At 44.5% G+C, this 22,653-nt stretch overlaps 1 protein-coding gene across 1 annotated transcript in view; it reads right to left on the bottom strand.

Annotated features, from left to right (window-relative positions):
• LOC109615424 (V-set and immunoglobulin domain-containing protein 10-like 2) overlaps nucleotides 1–22,653 on the bottom strand; it is a 41,018-nt gene that overhangs the window by 9,000 nt on the left and 9,365 nt on the right. The window contains exons 7-13 of the mRNA XM_034293027.1: nucleotides 15,876–15,956; nucleotides 15,619–15,798; nucleotides 14,017–14,159; nucleotides 12,647–12,815; nucleotides 8,512–8,726; nucleotides 4,275–4,449; nucleotides 2,459–2,581 (exon numbers count right to left, since the gene is read on the bottom strand). Coding sequence (XP_034148918.1) covers nucleotides 2,459–2,581; nucleotides 4,275–4,449; nucleotides 8,512–8,726; nucleotides 12,647–12,815; nucleotides 14,017–14,159; nucleotides 15,619–15,798; nucleotides 15,876–15,956 — 1,086 coding nt within the window. The remainder of the gene's footprint in view (nucleotides 1–2,458; nucleotides 2,582–4,274; nucleotides 4,450–8,511; nucleotides 8,727–12,646; nucleotides 12,816–14,016; nucleotides 14,160–15,618; nucleotides 15,799–15,875; nucleotides 15,957–22,653) is intronic.

Consider the following 22,653-nt stretch of genomic DNA (forward strand, 5'->3'; position numbering starts at 1 on the left):
CTGCATACCTTGGTTGTAACTAGTGGTTATTTGAGTTACTGTCAAACCAGTCTGGCTATTCACCTCTGACCTCTGCCATCAACAAGGCATTTTTACCCAGAGAACTGACACTCACTGGACATTTTCTCTTTTCTGACCTTTCAACCTTTCTCTGTAAACCCTAGAGATGGTTGTGCAGGAAAATCCCAGTAGATCAGCACTTTCTGAAATACTCAAACCAGCCTGCTTGTCACCAACAACCATACCACATTCAAAATCACTTAAATCACCTTTTCCTCATTCTGATGCTCGGTTTGGGTTAAGGTTAGGGTTAACCCTAACCCTAACTTCAGCTGATCATCTTGACCATGTCTACATGTCTACATGTGATTGGCTGATAAGATATTTGCGTTAACAAGCAGTTGAAAAGGTGTTACCTAATGAAGTGGCCGGTGAGTGTACAATTCCTGCCCATTTTCCAAACATTTCTGGAATTCTACATTTTTAAAGAGTATCAAGAGTATTTAAAATACAATGTAAACAGATATCCTTCCATTCCTGCCAGTCAATCCAAATCGATACATAGGTTGAACTGATGGGACAAGTTCTAATATTGTATCACATTAGAATTCAGTTTCACATACTAATTAGGATTAACGAACTGGGGATAGAGTGTGTGTGTGTAATATGTGGAGGTGTGTGTGTGTATTGTGTGGACTTGTGTGTGTAATATTTGGAGGTGTGTATATGTGGAGGTGTGTGTGTGTGTGTAATATTTGGAGGTGTGTATATGTGGAGGTGTGTGTGTGTGTGTAATGTGTGGAGGTGTGTGTGTGTAAAGTGTGGTGGTGTGTGTAATGTGTGGAGGGGTGTGTGTGTAATGTGTGGAGGTGTGTGTAATGTGTGAAGTTGTGTGTGTGTAATGGGTGGAGGTGTGTGTGTAATGGGTGGAGGTGTGTGTGTAATGTGTGGAGGTGTGTGTAACGTGTGGAGGTGTGTGTAATGTGTGAAGTTGTGTGTGTGTAATGTGTGGAGGTGTGTGTGTAATGTGTGGAGGTGTGTGTGTAATGTGTGGAGGTGTGTGTAATGTGTGGAGGGGTGTGTAATGTGTGGAGGTGTGTGTAACGTGTGGAGGTGTGTGTAATGTGTGAAGTTGTGTGTGTGTAATGTGTGGAGGTGTGTGTGTAATGTGTGGAGGTGTGTGTGTAATGTGTGGAGGTGTGTGTAATGTGTGGAGGGGTGTGTAATGTGTGGAGGGGTGTGTGTGTGTAAAGTGTGGTGGTGTGTGTAACGTGTGGAGGGGTGTGTGTAAAGTGTGGAGATGTGTGTGTAATGTGTGAAGGTGTGTGTGTGTATAGTGTGGTGGTGTGTGTAATGTATGGAGGTGTGTGTGTGTGTATGTGGACGTGTGTGTGTATGTGGAGGTGTGTGTGTGTAATGTGTGGACATGTGTGTGTGTAATGTGTGGAGGTGTGTAATGTGTGGAGGTGTGTGTGTGTAATGTGTGGAGGTGTGTGTGTGTAATGTGTGGAGGTGTGTAATGTGTGGACGTGTGTGTGTGTAATGTGTGGAGGTGTGTAAGTAATGTGTGGAGGTGTGTGTGTGTAATGTGTGGAGGTGTGTGTGTAATATGTGGAGGTGTGTAATGTGTGGAGATGTGTGTGTAATGTGTGGAGGTGTGTGTGTAATGTGTGGAGGTGTGTGTGTAATATGTGGAGGTGTGTGTGTAATGTGTGGAGGTGTGTGTGTAATATGTGGAGGTGTGTAATGTGTGGAGATGTGTGTGTAATGTGTGGAGGTGTGTGTGTAATGTGTGGAGGTGTGTGTGTAATATGTGGAGGTGTGTGTGTAATATGTGGAGGTGTGTGTGTAATGTGTGGAGGTGTGTGTGTAATATGTGGAGGTGTGTAATGTGTGGAGGTGTGTGTGTGTAATATGTGGAGGTGTGTGTGTAATGTGTGGAGGTGTGTGTGTGTAATGTGTGGAGGTGTGTAATGTGTGGACGTGTGTGTGTAATGTGTGGAGGTGTGTGTGTAATATGTGGAGGTGTGTGTGTAATGTGTGGAGGTGTGTGTGTAATATGTGGAGGTGTGTAATGTGTGGAGATGTGTGTGTAATGTGTGGAGGTGTGTGTGTAATGTGTGGAGGTGTGTGTGTAATATGTGGAGGTGTGTGTGTAATGTGTGGAGGTGTGTGTGTAATATGTGGAGGTGTGTAATGTGTGGAGGTGTGTGTGTGTAATATGTGGAGGTGTGTGTGTAATGTGTGGAGGTGTGTGTGTGTAATGTGTGGAGGTGTGTAATGTGTGGACGTGTGTGTGTGTAATGTGTGGAGGTGTGTGTGTAATATGTGGAGGTGTGTGTGTAATGTGTGGAGGTGTGTGTGTAATATGTGGAGGTGTGTAATGTGTGGAGATGTGTGTGTAATGTGTGGAGGTGTGTGTAATGTAGTTTTGGGTGTAACGTGTGTGTACACATACGAGGGTTGTTGTTGCGGTTGCGGATGATGTACATGAACAGAAGAATGGTTGCTATGGCAGCAATGAGCATTCCTCCAATGGCTGCTCCAATCACAGCAGGGTACGCATTAAAGGGAGGATCCGCTGCAACATATTTTAGAGACACACATTCATTCAAAGGGGGAGATGAATCTTCATTCCAGTCAGATAATTATAACCATTTCAATTGAAATAGTAAATAACAATTGGCCAGTGTCAACCAGCTCATTTCATCTAACCAACTGATTTACTTAATATAAATGTACAAACATTTCTGAAATAATGGATTTCTATCTAGCGGTTTATAACTGTCATTTAAGTGGATGTTTGTAATTTAAGTAAAGCACACATCAATTGAATTTCAATCAACTGCACAATTAAAATAAACAAGTGTTTGTTTCTTTGTTTTGAGCGCCCCAGTTGGAAATAATTTTAAATAAACCATTTTAAACGTTCTACTCAGTGTGATGCATGTTTGCTTCCACTCAACAAACAAATACAGATTGTCATGCATTCTCTTTCCTTAAGCAACCTAAACCTATATGCCATAACTCCGAAAATAACTCAATAATGTGCAAAAATATTCAACAAATGTGATTTTGGCTTCTGGCAGCGCTGAATTCAGTACTAAGATCATACTTTCATCATGTGTTTTGCAGAAACTGGGAGCAAACAGCATACACACTGGGTAAACAAATTGATCAGGGTGGACTAAATGTTCTGGTCACTGTAGACTAAGTGTTCTGGTCAGGGTGGACTAAATGTTCTGGTCAGGGTGGACTAAGTGTTCTGGTCAGGGTGGACTAAATGTTCTGGTCAGGGTAGACTAAGTGTTCTGGTCAGGGTGGACTAAGTGTTCTGGTCAGGGTGGACTAAATGTTCTGGTCACTGTAGACTAAATGTTCTGGTCACTGTAGACTAAGTGTTCTGGTCACTGTAGACTAAATGTTCTGGTCAAAATAGACTAAGTGTTCTGGTCAGGGTGGACTAAATGTTCTGGTCAGGGTAGACTAAATGTTCTGGTCAGGGTAGACTAAGTGTTCTGGTCAGGGTAGACTAAATGTTCTGGTCAGGGTAGACTAAGTGTTCTGGTCAGGGTAGACTAAATGTTCTGGTCAGGGTAGACTAAGTGTTCTGGTCACTGTAAGCTATTTGTTCCATATTGTGATTTTTGTGATTTAATTACTTGTCCATTCTGACAATATTACTGTATGATACTGTGAAAGGAGCTACCAAAATCCTTAGCAATCTCTAATCTTCCACATGTCTCTTCCCCCTTTCTCCTCTCCATCCACCTCTCCCCCTTCTCCTTCAACATCTCTCCTCTTCTCTCTTCTCCTTCCCCTCTCCTCTCCACCAAGACAAAACAGTTATTAGACAGAAATATAACTAAAGAAGGAAATGCTAGGAAGCAATGAAAGGAAGAGTAATAATGGACAAAGAGACAAAAGAGAGGTAGAGTTGTGTGTGTGTGTTTTGTCTTTTTCTGTATGTGTTTCACCTGACAGAAAAAAAAAGCAAATGGAAACAAATTAGAGTTAATCTCATATCAGTCTGTCAACAAGAAGTATCATGGCAATATCATAAAACAAATAGCCAATCAGGGACCTGTCCGTCTGTTTCTCATTTTCTCTATTCCTGATTCTTCCCATTCTCCTCATCTCCTTTTCAATCCTGTTAGAGGCGAACCCCAATCCCTATGATGTTCTGGGGTTTTCAGGACATGTGGAGGGCCATGCTCTCTCATATAGGGCATGTCCCTCTAATATAATAATAGTAGTAATAATGTCTTCCTCACCTGGTGTTTTGGGGGGGGAGGGGTGTCCAAGGGTTCTGTGATTGACAGCTGTGATGCGTATCTGGTAGGTGTCTGTTGGGGTCATGTTGCCCATCGTGTGAGCCCTCTCTACAGCTCCCAACACCGCCACCTGCTGCCAAGGAGAGGAACTACTCCTCTTCTCATCTAACAGCTCCTGCAAAAATATACAGACTTGCTCAAATATGTTAGATGACCTTACAGCTCATTGGAATAATGCTTCATTCCTCCTGAAAAGTGATGCAATTAAAAGCTATTTCATCATGTATATTTGCATGCCTTTGGTGTATCATAGAATGAAGCAAAGCTTCACAAAGCTGTGAAAATAAATGATTTATTGCTTATCCTACAAATATATTAAAATATATTGGTACCACTTAAGAAAGATAAAAAATTATTTCATTATAGTGATATCTCAAACAATAACCCTGTTTCCAAGAATGTTGGGACCCTGCGTAAAATGCAAATGAAAACTGAATGCATTTATCCCTATATTTAATAGAAAATAGTACAAAGATATTAATAGTTGAAACTGAGAATTTGAAAATTTTGAAAAATAGATGCTCATTCTGAATTTGATGCCAGCAACACATTTCAAAAAAGTTGAGACAGGGGCATGTTTATTACTGCATCACCTCTCCTTTTACAATACTGTGTAAAGTGTTCAGATGTCGTTCATCTAATTACAGCGTTTTTTTTATTGCGGTAAGATCTGGTCTGATCTGGTATTGCGTTGGCATGCGGTAGTTTGCATCAATCTGTGATTGCACTATTCCAAAGCAAGCAAACAATGTTTACCATGTTCATAACATTACAGCTCCGAACAGGTTTAATTTAAAAGCAAAATGTCTCCAGTTGTGTCTTTATCACTGCTATAATTATGATGTGTTTTTATAAAGAAACAATAATAGACTACACAGAATTAAATACTATTTGTTTAAATGCTTCAATGATCATAAGAAATTATATAATACAAAGCACAGCTAATTGGTTAGATCATGGTTTTGAAGTAGAGTATGGTAGAAGAATGCATCTCATGACAATTCGCAAATTGACTTTAAAACCTGTGTACTCTCATGGGTCCGGTTTCCCAAAGCATCAAGAAGATCATAAGAAGGCCAAACGTTCAAGGGTATGTACATTTTGATCAGGGCTATTTGGGGAATTTCTGTTATTATGATTAGAACAGAGCCAAACAACTATGTGATAATAAATGGCTTCATATGATCACTATCCCTAAATGAAATAAAAAACATTTGCATGATCAGTCATATTTTCAAAATCAATGCACAAATGTCACAATTTCTGCCAGGGTATGCAAACTTATGAGCACAACTGTATTACACTAAATATTTCTTTCAACAACAGCTTCAGCTTTTCGTGTGTATTACACAATCGCCTTCATAATGCCTTTATTCTTTTTACTTCCTTTACCTTTAAAAAAAAAGAGTATATTTTTATATTTAATCATTATTTTAATCTATTTCTTTTTTTTATGTGTGTAAAGTACTTTGTGGAATTGTACTTAAAAAGTGCTATACAAATGAAGTTATTATTATTATTATTATTCATACAATTCCTTGGCTGTTGATTCAATGCACCCAGTTTAGATATGTATTTATACCACTGGGAAATACCTGTTTCTGATTGCTACAGATTTGTTCTAGAATGATCATTCATTCCTGATATTAGGGTCAGTTGATTATCTTTGGGAAAGAAGTACTGGAAACCTGATCATGACTTTAGAGGCAACAAAACTAACACATTTATCTCACTTGCTTGTCCCGCTGCCTCTCTTGCTGATGAGCTCAACACCTTCTATGCTCAACACCTTCTACGCTCAACACCTTCTACGCTCAACACCTTCTATGCTCAACTCCTTCTTTACATGGTTTGAGGTGACCAACACAATTCCTTCAGTGAGGCTTGCTGATGACCAGTACGACTACACTCTATTCCTAACCACGGCTGACGTGAGCAGAGTCTTTAAAAAAGTGAACCCTCAGAAGTCACCAGGGCCAGATGGCATTCCAGGCCATGTCCTCAGGGGATGCACTGACCAACTAGCAGAGGTTATCACCTCCATATTCAACCTCTCCCGGTCTCTGTCTGTAGTCCCCTCCTGCTTCAAACAGACAACCATCGTCCCGGTACTGAAGAAACCTTCCATCACCTGCCTGAACAACTACCACCCTGTAGCACTGACCTCCACCATCATGAAGTGAATGACTACCGCCCTGTAACACTGACCTCCACCATCATGAATGACTACCACCCTGTAGCACTGACCTCCACCATCATGTAGTGAATGACTACCACCCTGTAGCACTGACCTCCACCATCATGTAGTGAATGACTACCACCCTGTAACACTGACCTCCACCATCATGTAGTGAATGACTACCACCCTGTAGCACTGACCTCCACCATCATGTAGTGAATGACTACCACCCTGTAACACTGACCTCCACCATCATGTAGTGAATGACTACCACCCTGTAACACTGACCTCCACCATCATGAAGTGAATGACTACCACCCTGTAGCACTGACCTCCACCATCATGTAGTGAATGACTACCACCCTGTAGCACTGACCTCCACCATCATGAAGTGAATGACTACCACCCTGTAACACTGACCTCCACCATCATGAAGTGAATGACTACCACCCTGTAACACTGACCTCCACCATCATGTAGTGAATGACTACCACCCTGTAGCACTGACCTCCACCATCATGTAGTGAATGACTACCACCCTGTAACACTGACCTCCACCATCATGAAGTGAATGACTACCACCCTGTAACACTGACCTCCACCATCATGAAGTGAATGACTACCACCCTGTAACACTGACCTCCACCATCATGTAGTGAATGACTACCACCCTGTAACACTGACCTCCATCATCATGTAGTGAATGACTACCACCCTGTAACACTGACCTCCACCATCATGAAGTGAATGACTACCACCCTGTAACACTGACCTCCACCATCATGAAGTGAATGACTACCACCCTGTAACACTGACCTCCACCATCATGAAGTGAATGACTACCACCCTGTAACACTGACCTCCACCATCATGAAGTGAGTGACTACCACCCTGTAACACTGACCTCCACCATCATGAAGTGAATGACTACCACCCTGTAACACTGACCTCCACCATCATGTAGTGAATGACTACCACCCTGTTACACTGACCTCCACCATCATGAAGTGAATGACTACCGCCCTGTAACACTGACCTCCACCATCATGTAGTGAATGACTACCACCCTGTAACACTGACCTCCACCATCATGAAGTGAATGACTACCTCCCTGTAACACTGACCTCCATCATCATGTAGTGAATGACTACCACCCTGTAACACTGACCTCCACCATCATGTAGTGAATGACTACCACCCTGTAGCACTGACCTCCACCATCATGAAGTGAATGACAACCACCCTGTAACACTGACCTCCACCATCATGAAGTGAATGACTACCACCCTGTAACACTGACCTCCACCATCATGAAGTGAATGACTACCACCCTGTAGCACTGACCTCCACCATCATGAAGTGAATGACTACCACCCTGTAACACTGACCTCCACCATCATGAAGTGCGGCTGGTCAGAACTCACTTCTGCTCCACCCTTCCTGACACCTTGGACACCTTTCAATTCGCATAACATCCCAATAGATCTAAGGACGTCGCCAACGCCCTGACAACACAACTCCCTCTCCCACCTGGAAAGGTAGGTTATTGTAAGGTTTTAATTTTTCCCCTCAAAGATTTCAGTTTGTTTTTCAATTGAATTGTTCACATTATAGGTCACATTAAAATACTTTTTATATCCACTGTATATAACTATATATTTAAAGTAATTTCACAGACACTCCTATCCGTAACAACTTGCAGCCCTGAACAAACTTCCATTGTTTTGTATTGGTCCCTATTGAGATGAAAGACTAGGCAGATACAGATGAGAAGGTAAATTGCACCATTTTCTAGACAGATGCTCCTGAAGAGGCTTTAACCTGCATAATGTATTGACTAGTTTTATTACCAGCAGGATCCCATCCTGCATGATGGTTGGGCCTGGTCTCCTGGACTCACCTGTTGCTCAGCAGGAATATATTACTATTCAATAACCACTATTTAATTAATATCAATGAAAGGCAATGTACTGATTGGGCTTGGTCTCCTGGACTCACCTGTTGCTCAGCAGGGGCTGTAGTTGTATCATCTTCCCCCTCTCCTCTCCTCCCCAGTGCCGTGGAAAGTCTACGCTCCAGGATAAATCCAGTCAGCCCTCCTCCCTCTCCTCCTTCACCCTCTCCCTTTATCTGCCACTCCAACTCCACCTGAAGACGCTGTCGACTCCTGTACACCAGCCGGACCAGGGTCACATTGGGGGGCATAGGGTACCCTAGGAAACAAAAAGGGCCAGGATGAAAAGATGGGGGGAGGAGAGAGAAGAGTGGATGTGGGAGGGAGGAGAGAAGGGAGGATGGGGGAGGGAGGAGAGAAGGGTGGATGGGGGAGGGAGGAGAGAAGGGTGGATGGGGGAGGGAGGAGAGAAAAAGGTGGATGGAGGAGGGAGGAGAGAAAAAGGTGGATGGAGGAGGGAGGAGAGAAGGGAGGATGGGGGAGGGAGGAGAGAAGGGTGGATGGGGGAGGGAGGAGAGAAAAGGGTGGATGGAGGAGGGAGGAGAGAAGGGAGGATGGAGGAGGGAGGAGAGAAGGGAGGATGGGGGAGGGAGGAGAGAAGGGTGGATGGGGGAGGGAGGAGAGAAAAGGGTGGATGGAGGAGGGAGGAGAGAAGGGAGGATGGAGGAGGGAGGAGAGAAGGGAGGATGGAGGAGGGAGGAGAGAAGGGAGGATGGGGGAGGGAGGAGAGAGAAGGTGAAATAATTATTTGAATAAACTAGGTGTGTAATAGTGATTGCATTCCTTTGATTTCATGTATTCTATGTATTAAATGCGGACTTATGAAAAGGGTGCAAAAAGGGCTCAAAATGTCTGCAAGACACGCTTGACGATTTGACAGTGGGACAACCCTAACAGACTTAGCGAGAACACGCTTCAAAGTTTTTGAGTCTGTGAGCGTGGAAATTGGGATTGGGCATGAATGTCTCTTACTGAGTGAATAAGTGAGCAAGTAGCCCTTATTAAATAACGTAGTGGTTAGCGATGCGGTCTCCCACAGAGGGGACAGGTGTTAAATAGTGTAGTGGTTAGCGATGCGGTCTCCCACAGAGGGGACAGGTGTTAAATAGTGTAGTGGTTAGCGATGCGGTCTCCCACACAGGGGACAGGTGTTAAATAGCGTAGTGGTAAGCGATGCGGTCTCCCACACAGGGGACAGGTGTTAAATAGCGTAGTGGTTAGCGATGCGGTCTCCCACAGAGGGGACAGGTGTTAAATAGCGTAGTGGTTAGCGATGCGGTCTCCCACAGAGGGGACAGGTGTTAAATAGCGTAGTGGTTAGCGATGCGGTCTCCCACACAGGGGACAGGTGTTAAATAGCGTAGTGGTTAGCGATGCGGTCTCCCACACAGGGGACAGGTGTTAAATAGCGTAGTGGTTAGCGATGCGGTCTCCCACACAGGGGACAGGTGTTAAATAGCGTAGTGGTTAGCGATGCGGTCTCCCACAGAGGGGACTGGTGTTCGTGACTCGCCACAGTCAAAGCAAATTATGCATTAAGGCACCTGCAGATGGGCACCTGTAAGTGACAAAACATCCACCTACCGTGTGTATACCCATGCGTTTGGGTTGGTTACCATAGTAACAACAATGCTCTGGCACAGTTAGGTTTTGGTACATCGTCAAGAAGCCTACGTCACAGATGTTGTATGTTTTTGTAAATTAAATGAAAATGAAAGCCAAGCAAAAAAAAAATTATGTGTGTTCATTTTAAATAGGTAATGTAATTGTCTATATTTCAACTATTTCTGGTGGTATTTTCAAATTACGCATCTGTTCATGCTTTTTGGGGTAATATATAATACATCACACCCCCTTGCACAGTAAAAGAGGAGGGGTTTCCACAATTCTCTTAGTTGATGAAAAAGTCAGTTATTGTCACCTATATTGATAGTTATTGTATCAATGTCATTCACGAATGAAAGTAAAATGAATGTTGTTGAGCCATGAAATTAAAAGAGCACAAAACTAATTATGCACAATGATTTGTTCAGGATAGGCAAAAACTTTGCTGGATTCAACCTTCAATAGCTATGTTATAGTAAGCCTAAAATAAAAGGATTTACGGTTATCTCATCTCATTTTCATCCGCTTATCTGGTATCGGGTCGCGGGGACAGCAGCTCCAGCAGGGGACCCCAAACTTCCCTTTCCCGAGCCACATATGCCAGCTCTGACTGGGCCTGTCCTGGGCCTACCCCGAGGTCTCCTCCCAGCTGGACGTGCCTGGAACCCCTCCCTAGGGAGACGTCCTGGGGGCATCCTTACCAGATGCCCGAACCACTTCAACTGGCTCCTTTCGATGCAACGGAGCAGGGGCTCTACTCCAAGTTCCTCACGGATGGCTGAGCTTCTCACCCTATCCCTAAGGGAGAAGCCAGCCACCCTTCTGAGAAAACCCATTTCAGCCGCTTGTACTCGCGATCTTGTTCTTTTGGTCATGACCCAGCCTTCATGACCATAGGTGAGGGTAGGAACGAAAATTGACCGGTATATCAAGAGCTTTGCCTTCCGGCTCAGCTCTCTTTTCGTCACAACGGTGTGGTAAAGCGAATGCAATACCGCCCCTGCTGCTCCGATTCTCCGGGCAATCTCCCGCTCCATTGTCCCCTTACTCGCAAACAAGATCCTGAGATACTTGAACTGCTTTACTTGGGGTAACGCCTCATTCCCTACCTGGAGGAGGCACTCCATCGGTTTCCTGCTGAGAACCATGACCTCAGATTTAGGGGTGCTAATCCTCATCCCAACCGCTTCGCACTCGGCTGCGAACCGGTCCAGTGACTGCTGAAGGTCACAGACCGATGATGCCATCAGGACCACATCATCTGCAAAAAGCAGCGATGAGATCCCCAGCCCACCGAACTGCAACCCCTCCCCATCCCGACTACGCCTCGATATCCTGTCCATAAAAGTTACAAACAGGATTGGTGACAAAGCGCAGCCCTGGCGGAGGCCAACCCCCACCTGGAACGAGTCCGACTTATTACCGAAAACCCGAACACAGCTCTCACTTTGGACGTACAGGGAATGGATAGCCCTCAGAAGGGACCTCCTCACCCCATACTCCCGCAGCACCTCCCACAGTATTTCTCGGGGGACCCGGTCTACGGTTATATTGCAACAATTTCTGGTGGATTTTCAAAGTACACATCCATGCATTATTTTTGGGGTAATATAGGTTAGATCACAACCCCTTAAAGGAGGAGGTGTTTCCACAATTCTCTAATCTTTTCACTTGATGAAAAAGTCAGTTATTGTCTATATTGATAGTTATTGTATCAATATCATTCACAAATGAAAGAAAAAAGAGCATTGTTGTGCCACGAAAAGAAATAGCTTTGGCAGTGTGTATAGGTAATCTTCAGTCTTGCTAGTAATTGTTAAATTCTTATGACTTATCCAATTAGTAAATTAGTAGCTTCTAGTAAGCCTATTAGTGGTGAATAAGCCGCTAAAACAGGCAGTGGCAAACGCCATACAATTCATAGATGCTATTTGTGATGGAAGTAAACTTAATAAGAAACATTAGTCAGTTTAACACAATGGTTAATTGTGTCTAGCGACATTTTCAAAGTTAACGTGTTGTTAATGCGTGAAAAAATTATCTAATAAGATGCTATGCCAACACTTGGCTTATGTATAGCTTTGTGGCATAGTGGTTAAAAACACAGCCTTTCACAGTGGGAAACCCAGGTTTGAATCCAGAGAGCAACAACATTCATCCCTTCTAATTGTGGGCCGGCTGAACTAGGCTCGCCTGGTTCCTTTTCTTGTTTATACCAGTAGAATCATTACCATACGTCAGCCAAGACATTTACAGTTTGAAAGCAAAGGTTTTTGATCAGAGGGTGCACAAATTTGTACTGACTTGAAATAACAATATTTTTGGGGACCCCTGTTGCCTCGACAGTGCACTTTTGCAACCAGAAGACGAAAATCACAGAATGCATGTTTAACAGGGATCCTACTCTTGACCAGTAGAGTAACAGGTATTTTCCTCTTGACCAATAGTGCAACAATGATCTTAAAACTGGCGTGAAGTTTAACAGTGTAAAAAGGATATAATTACATTTAAGCAGTTTAGCAGACATTTCATTGCTGTTCCTATTGTTGAACAAAAACATATGAGGAGTCTTACTCTTGACCAATAGCGTAACAGGTATCTCGGTCCCTCCCACCGAATTGTTAGCAGAGCACCAGTATTGGCCGCTGTCTGTTTTTCCGTCTGTCTGTAGGACTGTCAGGTTGGCCCACGCCGCTGCACGCCGCAGAACATACTTCCTTGTGGCCAGAGCTTCCTGGACTTCCTGTCAATCAACCAATCACCTTTACATTCTACAGCTTACAGGTAAGTCTGCACTTAATTAAATATAGAAACCATTTTGCAGATATACAGTGTTTTCGTAAGATATTGAGACCTCTTCACTTGTTCATCTTGTCCTTCTGTCATTATTGTTTTCACCTGTGTCTCATTATCTCCTTATTTAGTCTGCCCGGTTCTGTTCAGCCATGGTTATTGAGTGTGTTTCATGTATGTGTTTCAGCCTGTCTGCCTTATTCCTGTTGTTTGGTTGTTTTCTCACCTGCCTTAGTTTTTGTAATAAAATCTAGCATTGTCCTTTAACTCTGCACCTGGCTTCCTGCTTATCCCAAAATGTGACAGAATGACTCAACCAGCGGATTTATGGAGACAGCTGGAAAACCAGGAAAAGCGCCTCAACAAGCTGGCCCCACCCGTCCTGAGGGCCATTGCCTCCCGCCAGGGGAATGCTACCTGACAGGACTGGGATGGGTGGGCGGGGCCGGTGTGACAGGACTGGGATGGGTGGGCGGGGCCGGTGTGACAGGACTGGGATGGGTGGGCGGGGCCGGTGTGACAGGACTGGGATGGGTGGGCGGGGCCGGTGTGACAGGACTGGGATGGGTGGGCGGGGCCGGTGTGACAGGACTGGGATGGCTGGTTGGGGCCAGCCTGGGAGACTGGAGTGCCGGGCTCCACCGGTTCAGGGAACAATCAGTCAGGAAGTTTAACTGACTTGGAGTTATACTGTTATGATTACATGTTCCCTTAATGTTTTTGAGCAATGTGTGTGTGTGTGTGTATGTATATACACCAATCAACTATAACATTCTGACCACTGACAGGTGAAGTGAATAACACTGATAATCTCATTATCATGGTACCCGTCAGTGGGTGGGATATATTAGGCAGCAAGTGAACATTCTGTCCTCAAAGTAATTGTGTTAGAAGCAGGGAAAATGGGCAAGTGTAAGGACCGACTTTGACAAAGGCCAAATTGTGACAACTGGGTCAGATAATATCCAAAACTGCAGCCCTTGTGGGGTGTTCCCGGTCTGCAGTGGTCAGTATCTATCAAAAGTGGTCCAATTATATAACAACATTTGGAAAATGTGAAGGGGTCTGAATACTTTTTGAATGCACTGTATCTAGTTATATATTTAGGTATATATTTAGTTATATATTTAGGCAGGCGAAGTGGCATGTACCTGTACGACTTCCTGTCTGCGGTTGTTTAGCCAGACAATCTGATCAGCAGGGGGATAGTTGGCTTGCAGGATACATGTAAGCTGGACATCACTGCCCTCGAACACAGACACCATACTACGCTGGGTCAACAAGACTGGAGCCTCTATACACACAGAAACACACACACATACAACACAGATATACATGAGTCAAATCCTAGGCATTTGACACCATACTACGCTGGGTCAACAAGACTGGAGCCTCTATACACACACATGGAAACATACATGCACACATGATCACAGTTAAACCCCTGTCTTTTAGAAGGTTGGTTAGATATGTGGATACCACATTTTTGTATCTATCACACATAAAGGCACAAGTTAATGCTAAATGATGTTCATGCAGTGATTGTAAGTCTACTTGAAAAGGTGAGACATTAGGAAACAATGATCACGATTCTGTCATTATTCTGAATTACTTTTTTAAATATTAATGTCAACTGGTAAACAGACTGTCAATACTCAATGATGCAATGGAAGCGAGTCTTCTACTCGTAGACGCCCTCAAGCATGGTGGAGGATGCTGAAGTACTAATCAGACCATCCCCAGCTTCGCTGAAAGCAAGTGTGTTGACACAATTTGTCTGTCATGAAATTCATGGCACAAATGATTAATTAGAGCCACCCGCTATGCAAACATTGCAATGCTTTGACCACTCACCCAGTTTATCAGATTCTTTACTTTTCTGTCCTTTTTATTTTTGTTAAATATGACATCATAGACTACTCTAAAGTGTTGAATAAAAAAGATGTAGCTACCTTGCTCACCATCCATTTTACATGATGCTTGGTCTGTCAAAGTAAAACTTTACAATTTGAAAAACCTGACTACTGTTATCAGTGAGGTGAGACATGACTCTTCACCATTATCAGTGAGGTGAGATATGACTCTTTACCGTTATCAGTGAGGTGAGATATGACTCTTCACCATTATCAGTGAGGTGAGATATGACTCCTTACCGTTATCAGTGAGGTGAGATATGACTCTTCACCATTATCAGTGAGGTGAGATATGACTCTTTACCGTTATCAGTGAGGTGAGATATGACTCTTCACCATTATCAGTGAGGTGAGATATGACTCTTTACCGTTATCAGTGAGGTGAGATATGACTCTTCACCATTATCAGTGAGGTGAGACATGACTCTTCACCATTATCAGTGAGGTGAGACATGAGTCTTCACCATTATCAGTGAGGTGAGATATGACTCTTCACCATTATCAGTGAGGTGAGATATGACTCTTCACCATTATCAGTGAGGTGAGATATGACTCTTTACCATTATCAGTGAGGTGAGATATGACTCTTTACCGTTATCAGTGAGGTGAGATATGACTCTTTACCGTTATCAGTGAATTGAGAATTGACTCTTTACCGTTATCAGTGAGGTGAGATATGACTCTTTACCGTTATCAGTGAATTGAGAATTGACTCTTTACCGTTATCAGTGAGGTGAGATATGACTCTTTACCGTTATCAGTGAATTGAGAATTGACTCTTTACTGTTAACTAAAGAATTGACTCTTTACTGTTAAATATAAATGTGTGTAGATTCTTACCTAATGTGAGTTTGCAGGTCCTAGTGAGTGTGTCTAGGGGGTGTTTTGCATAGCAGGTGTAGGCCTTTCCATTCTGGGTGGAGTTAGAACGATATACCAGAATGTTGGAGGTGTCTACTTCTTGGCCCCGTCCCTCTCCTTTTGGCCCCTCCCACCACACCACAGCCCTGGGAGACCCACCTAGAAGTAAAAGATTATTATATGAAGTACTATTACTAATATTACAATAATGTATTTGTTGATGTTGCTGTGGTTACCTTCCCAGGAGCAGGACAGCAGCAGGTACTGGTTGTTACCATTGGCATAAGCAGAACACACCGGGTCGCCAGAAGGAAACCCTGTGGAAGATGGATTAAGCTATTATACTAATCTACAGCTGGAGTGAGATTAGGTTATTATACTAAACTACAACTGGAGTGAGATTAGGTTATTATAGTAATCTACAACTGGAGTGAGATTAGGTTATTATACTAAACTACAACTGGAGTGAGATTAGGTTATTATACTAAACTACAAATGGAGTGAGATTAGGTTATTATACTAAACTACAACTGGAGTGAGATTAGGTTATTATACTAAACTACAACTGGAGTGAGATTAGGTTATAATACTAAACTACAACTGGAGTGAGATTAGATTATAATACTAAACTACAACTGGAGTGAGATTAGGTTATTATACTAATCTACAACTGGAGTGAGATTAGGTTATTATATTAATCTACAACTAGAGTGAGATTAGGTTATAATACTAAACTACAACTGGAGTGAGATTAGGTTATTATTCTAAACTACAACTGGAGTGAGATTAGGGTATTATACTAATCTACAACTGGAGTGAGATTAGGTTATTATACTAATCTACAACTTGAGTGAAATTAGGTTATTGTACTAATCTACAACTTGAGTGAAATTAGGTTATTGTACTAATCTATAGCTGGGGTAAGATACAGAGCGGCCCAAAGAGTAGTGAGACAGTGACTGAACCAACAGAGAGACAGAGCGCCCCAAAGAGTAGTGAGACAGTGACTGAACCAACAGAGAGACAGAGCGGCCCAGAGAGTAGTGAGACAGTGACTGAACCAACAGAGAGACAGAGCGCCCCAAAGAGTAGTGAGACAGTGACTGAACCAACAGAAAGACAGAGCGGCCCAGAGAGTAGTGAAACAGTGACTGAACCAACAGTGAGGTTTTTGTTTTCCGGTTACGAAAAAAATAAAAGGCAATATTTTTCTGGTAGTAGAATAAAATAAACAATAACAACATGCTCAGTTTGTTTACAATACGGCGTTTGAACGGCGTTTCCTCAAATTCCTGCGACCGGCTCCTTCTCCACCTAAACTCCTGACACTGCAACTAAACCAGTTCAATAAGTATTTTGTCAAAACTATCTACCTTTAATTGAAGGATTTGGTAATTTTGTGTTATTATAGGTTCTGCAGGCTATGTCTCAGTCTCAGAGCTCCGTTTTTCTATTGAGTCAATGGCATTGTATCACCTTCGGTCGTTCCAACTCTTTCCGTTAGGAGTTTTTGAATAGAACAACACGCCGTGTTTTCACACCACGTCACACATCAATCTGCACCCTAAGTTCTAAAGTCCGGGGCTTGGCACCAAGTGAGAGTCGGGCTACTTGGCCATGGTCTAGTGGTTGACTGGCCCGTGTCAATGGAAACAGAAAAAATCTGGACTTTAGGGTAAAACACCAGTGTTTGGCACCAGTGGAAACATAAAAAATCTGGACTTTAGGGTAAAACACCAGTGTTTGGCACCAGTGGAAACATAAAAAATCTGGACTTTAGGGTAAAACACCAGTGATTGGCTAGTGGAAACGTGGCATTAGTGACATATTTACCCTCTTCTAGCCAACCTGTAGAAAAACACAGGAAAAGTGGTTTTGATCCTGAATCACTTAAATGTAAATCATTTCATAGGACATGGTTATCTGTAAAACAATCAAAACAAGACATTTTGTTGATGGGCTTTTCTCAGATTTTTTTTTTTTCACAATAATTATATATTATTTTTGCTACATCTCAAATGCTGAATGTGTATGTAGTGTTTGCTGGGCCATTGTTCTCAACTTCATGGAAATTATTTTTGAATTTCAGGAAATTAGCTTTAAAATAACAAACATATCCTTGGAAGTTTGGATTAGTGATGGGAAGTTCTGCTCTTTCTACTGACTCGGATCTTGTCGAGTCGTTCAGTAAAAAGTTTGAATCTTTTGAGTAATTTCGTTCATTTGAGTCAGTAATGCCTACAATAATTTACGTGTCAAACGCTTGTTTAGCTCTTTGATTACAACAATGTTTGTTGATCATTACAATAAAAATAAAATACTACATAATTTTTCTTTGAGAATGTGAAACTAACAGCTGTTGTACGGAGAGTAGGCTACTGAGCTGGAAGCCAGCGGTCGGGGTAGAACTCTGCTGGAACGATAAAACTGACCGAGTCTGTCATTCACGTTTAGTTTTTATCTAGGCAAAGGATCAGTGTACTATATCATCTGTGTTTATCATTACAATTAAAAATCAACTGCTACATTAATTATTTTAGACCTACCATGTGTCCAATTATCTGTTACCAACATGTCTTGATAATCCTACTGTAATCCTACCCAGACTTCTCTCTCCCTAGACACTTCCTCTAGCTCTTCCGGGGACACACCAAGGTGTTCCCAGGCCAGCCGGGAGACATAGTCCCTCCAGCGTGTCCTAGGTCTTCCCCGGGGTCTCCTCCCGGTGGGACGGGACCGGAACACCTTCCCAGGAAGGCGTTCCGGAGGCATCTGAAACAGATGCCCAAGCCACCTCAGCTGACCCCTCTCGATGTGGAGGAGTAGCGGCTCTACTCTGAGCTCCTCCCGGGTGACCAAGCTTTTCACCCTATCTCTAAGGGATCGCCCAGCCACCCTGCGGAGAAAGCTCATTTTGGCCGCCTGTATCCGGGATCTTGTCCTTTCGGTTATGACCCAAAGCTCATGACCATTGGTGAGAGTAGGAACGTAGATTGACCGGTAAATCGAGAGCTTCGCCTTGTGGCTCAGCTCTTTCTTCACCACGATACATCGACCGAATTACTGCAGAAGCTGCACCGATCCGTCTGTCAATCTCCCGTTCCATCCTTCCTTCACTCGTGAACAAGACCCTAGATACTTAAACTCCTCCACTTGAGGCAGGCACTCTCCTCCAACCTGAAGTGGGCAAGCCACCCTTTTCTGACTGAGGACCATGGCCTCGGATTTGGAGGTACTGATTTTCATCCCAACTGCTTCACACTCGGCTGCAAACCATCCCAGTGCATGCTGAAGGTCCTGGTTTGAAGGGGCCAACATGACAACATCATCCGCAAAGAGCAGAAACGAAATCGTGTGGTCCCCAAACCTGACACCCTCCGGCCCCTGGCTGCGCCTAGAAATTCTGTCCATAAAAATTACGAACAGAACCGGCGACAAAGGGCAGCCCTGCCAGAGTCCAACATGCACTGGGAACAAGTATGACTTACTGCCGGCAACGCGGACCAAGCTCCTGCTTCGGTCGTACAGGGACCTGACAGCCCTTAGCAAAGGACCCAGGACCCCATATTCCCGAAGCACTCTCCACAGGATGCTGCGAGGGACACAGTCGAATGCCTTCTCCAAATCCACAAAACACATGTGGATTGGTTGGGCAAACTCCCATGAACCCTCCAGCACCCCATAGAGGGTATAGAGCTGGTCCAGTGTTCCACGGTCTGGACGAAAACCACACTGTTCTTCCTGAATCCGAGGTTCTACTATCAGCCGTATTCTCCTCTCCAGTACCCTGGCATAGACTTTCCCGGGGAGGCTGAGAAGTGTGATCCCCCTGTAGTTGGAACACACCCTCCGGTCCCCCTTCTTAAAAAGAGGGACCACCACCCCGGACAACCCCACAACATCCAGAGACTTGAGGTACTCAGGGCGGATCTCATCCACCCTCGGTGCCTTGCCACCGAGGAGTTTCTTGACCACCTCTGTGACTTCAGCCCGGGTAATGGACGAGTCCACCTCTGAGCCCTCATCCTCTGCTTCCTCAATGGAAGACGTGACGGCGGGATTGAGGAGATCCTTGAAGTACTCCTTCCACCGCCCGACCACATCCCCATTTGAGGTCAACAGCTGCCCACCTCTACTGTAAACAGCGTTGGTAGGGCACTGTTTCCTTCTCCTGAGGCGCCGGATGGTTTGCCAGAATCTCTTCGAGGCCAGCCGATAGTCCTTCTCCATGGCCTCACCGAACTCCTCCCAGGCCCGAGTTTTGCCTCCACAACCACCCGGGCTGCAGTCCGCTTGGCCTGTCGGTACCCATCAGCTGCCTCAGGAGTCCCACAAGCCAACCAAGCCTGATAGGACTCCTTCTTCAGCTTGACGGGATCCCTTACTTCCGGTGTCCACCACCGGGTTCGGGGATTACCACCTCGACAGGCACCGGAGACCTTACGGCCACAGCTCCGAGCGGCCGCTTCGACAATGGCGGTGGAGAACATGGTCCACTCGGACTCAGTATCTCCAGCCTCCCTTGGGATCCAGTCGAAGCTCTGCCGGAGGTGGGAGTTAAAGATCTCTCTGACAGGAGACTCGGCCAGACGTTCCCAGCAGACCCTTACAGTACGTTTGGGTCTGCCGAGACTGTCCAGCTTCCTCCCCCACCATCGGATCCAACTCACCACCAGGTGGTGATCAGTTGACAGCTCCGCCCCAATCACGCCCCTGCAGGTGTCACTGTCGTTGCCCACGTGGGCGTTGAAGTCCCCCAGTAGAACAATAGAGTCCCCAGTCGGAGCACTTTCCAGCATCCCTCCCAGAGACTCCAAGAAGGTCGGGTACTCTGCACTGCCATTCGGCCCATAGGCACAAACAACAGTGAGACCCGTAGGCGCAGGGAAACGACCCTCTCGTTCACCGGGGTAAACTCCAACACATGGCGGCAGAGCTGGGGAGCTATAAGCAAACCCACACCAGCCTGCCGCCTCTCACCATGGGCAACTCCAGAGTGGTGAAGAGTCCATCCTCTCTCAAGTAGTGTGGTTCCAGAGCCCAAGCCGTGCGTGGAGGTGATCCCGACTATTTCTAGTTGGAACCTCTCAACCTCACGCACGATCTCAGGCTCCTTCACCCGCCAGTGAGGTGACATTCCACATCCCTAAAACTAGTTTCCGTGTCCAGGGATCGGGTTGTCGAGGCCCCCGCCTTCAACTGCAGGCCGATCCTCTGCGCACTGACCCCTTATGGTCCCTCCTGCAGGTGATGAGCCCACGGGAAGGCGGCCCCACGTCGTTCCTTCGGGCTGAGCCCAGCCGGACCCCGTGGGGCATATTAATTATTATAGTCTGTGTTCAATTATCAGTTCTAAACGTCTTCATGATGTTCCTGCCTTGATCTATTTTTCTCTGCGAATGTACATAGATGTTGATCGGAGAACTGAGCTGGAGGACTGGGTATGAAACAAGTGATCATGTTGTAGTGATGATTTTGAACGAGTCACTAGTACTTGCGAGTCCTGAGTCACTAAAAAGATTCGTTCAAAATTAACGAATCATTCACAAACTACACATGACTAGTTTGGAGATAAAGGAGTTTCAAAGGGGCTGGCTACAGTATGATGCTGATGCTGTGGTGATGGGTTGCTCTGTTTGACACAAAAAGGCAATTTATTATTTTGGCATGACAAAAAGTTAATTTCGGTTTTGGAATTGTAATGTTTTACTGGAAATGCGACTGGCAACAAAATGAATGTCTCATTATAGCTAGCAACAACAAAAATACATTACCATGGTAATAGCAAAGTAAACAGGTGGATTTGTGCCCACACAACGTTGTCTAGGGATCAGTTTCAGAAAAGGGTCAGAGGAGAGGCATGGCTGTTCTTGTAGATATTCCAATTTACAACTTGGATCAGCGCAGACTATGTTCTAACAAGTACTAACATGATGTTACACCCCATTCACATGGTTTGGTCCCTTTTGTCCCAGCCCAACTGGTCAGTAGGCGATGCTTTTACACTTGTTGATCTGTTATCTTGAATATAACCTGCTCTGGAGCAGTTTAGGTGTGCAGCTCAAGTTACCATGGCGATGTAACCCGGTAACATGTGAACCACCGTCGTGACACTGACATCCCAGAGTTCAACCTGAAGTAAGTTTGCTGACCCCATATCCTGCTTTATAGTATAAAGCAGTATACTTCCAGTCATAAGGTAGGGTTAGGTTAATGTAATACATACAGTGCTAGGACAGGTCATAGCTTTAAGTATATACAGTCTGTTTATTTTTTCTGATGAGTGTGTACAGTGGGGAGAACAAGTATTTGATCCACTGCCGATTTTACAGGTTTTCCACCTTACAAAGCATGTAATCATAGGTACTCTTCAACTGTGAGTGATGGAATCTAAAACAAAAATTAGCATTTTATTGCATGAGTATTTGATAGATCAGAAAAGCAGAACTTAATATTTGGTACAGAAACCTTTTTTTGCAATTATTGCAAAATCTCCAGATCAATCAGGTTTCGGGGCTGTCACTGGGCAATACGGACTTTCAGCTACCTCCAAAGATTTTTTATTGGGTTCAGGTCTGGAGACTGGCTAGGCCACTCCAGGACCTTGAGATGCTTCTTACAGAGCCACTCCTTCGTTGCTCTGGCTGTGTGTTTCGGGTCGTTGTCATGCTGGAAGACCCAGCCACGACCCATCTTCAATGCTCTTCAATGCTCTTACTGAGGGAAGGAGGTTGTTGGCCAAGATCTCGCGATACATGGCCCCATCCATCCTCCCCTCAATACGGTGACAGTGTAGTGTGTTACTAATGGTTTTCTTTGAGACTGTGGTCCCAGCTCTCTTCAGGTCATTGACCAGGTCCTGCTGTGTAGTTCTGGGCGGATCCCTCACCTTCCTCATGATCATTGATGCCCCACGAGGTGAGATCTTGCATGGAGCCCCAGACCGAGGGAGATTGACCGTCATCTTGAACTTCTTCCATTCTCTAATAATTGCGCCAACAGTTGTTGCCTTCT

This window comes from Esox lucius, chromosome 7, assembly GCF_011004845.1.
Source record: "Esox lucius isolate fEsoLuc1 chromosome 7, fEsoLuc1.pri, whole genome shotgun sequence".
Lineage (NCBI taxonomy): Eukaryota > Metazoa > Chordata > Actinopteri > Esociformes > Esocidae > Esox > Esox lucius.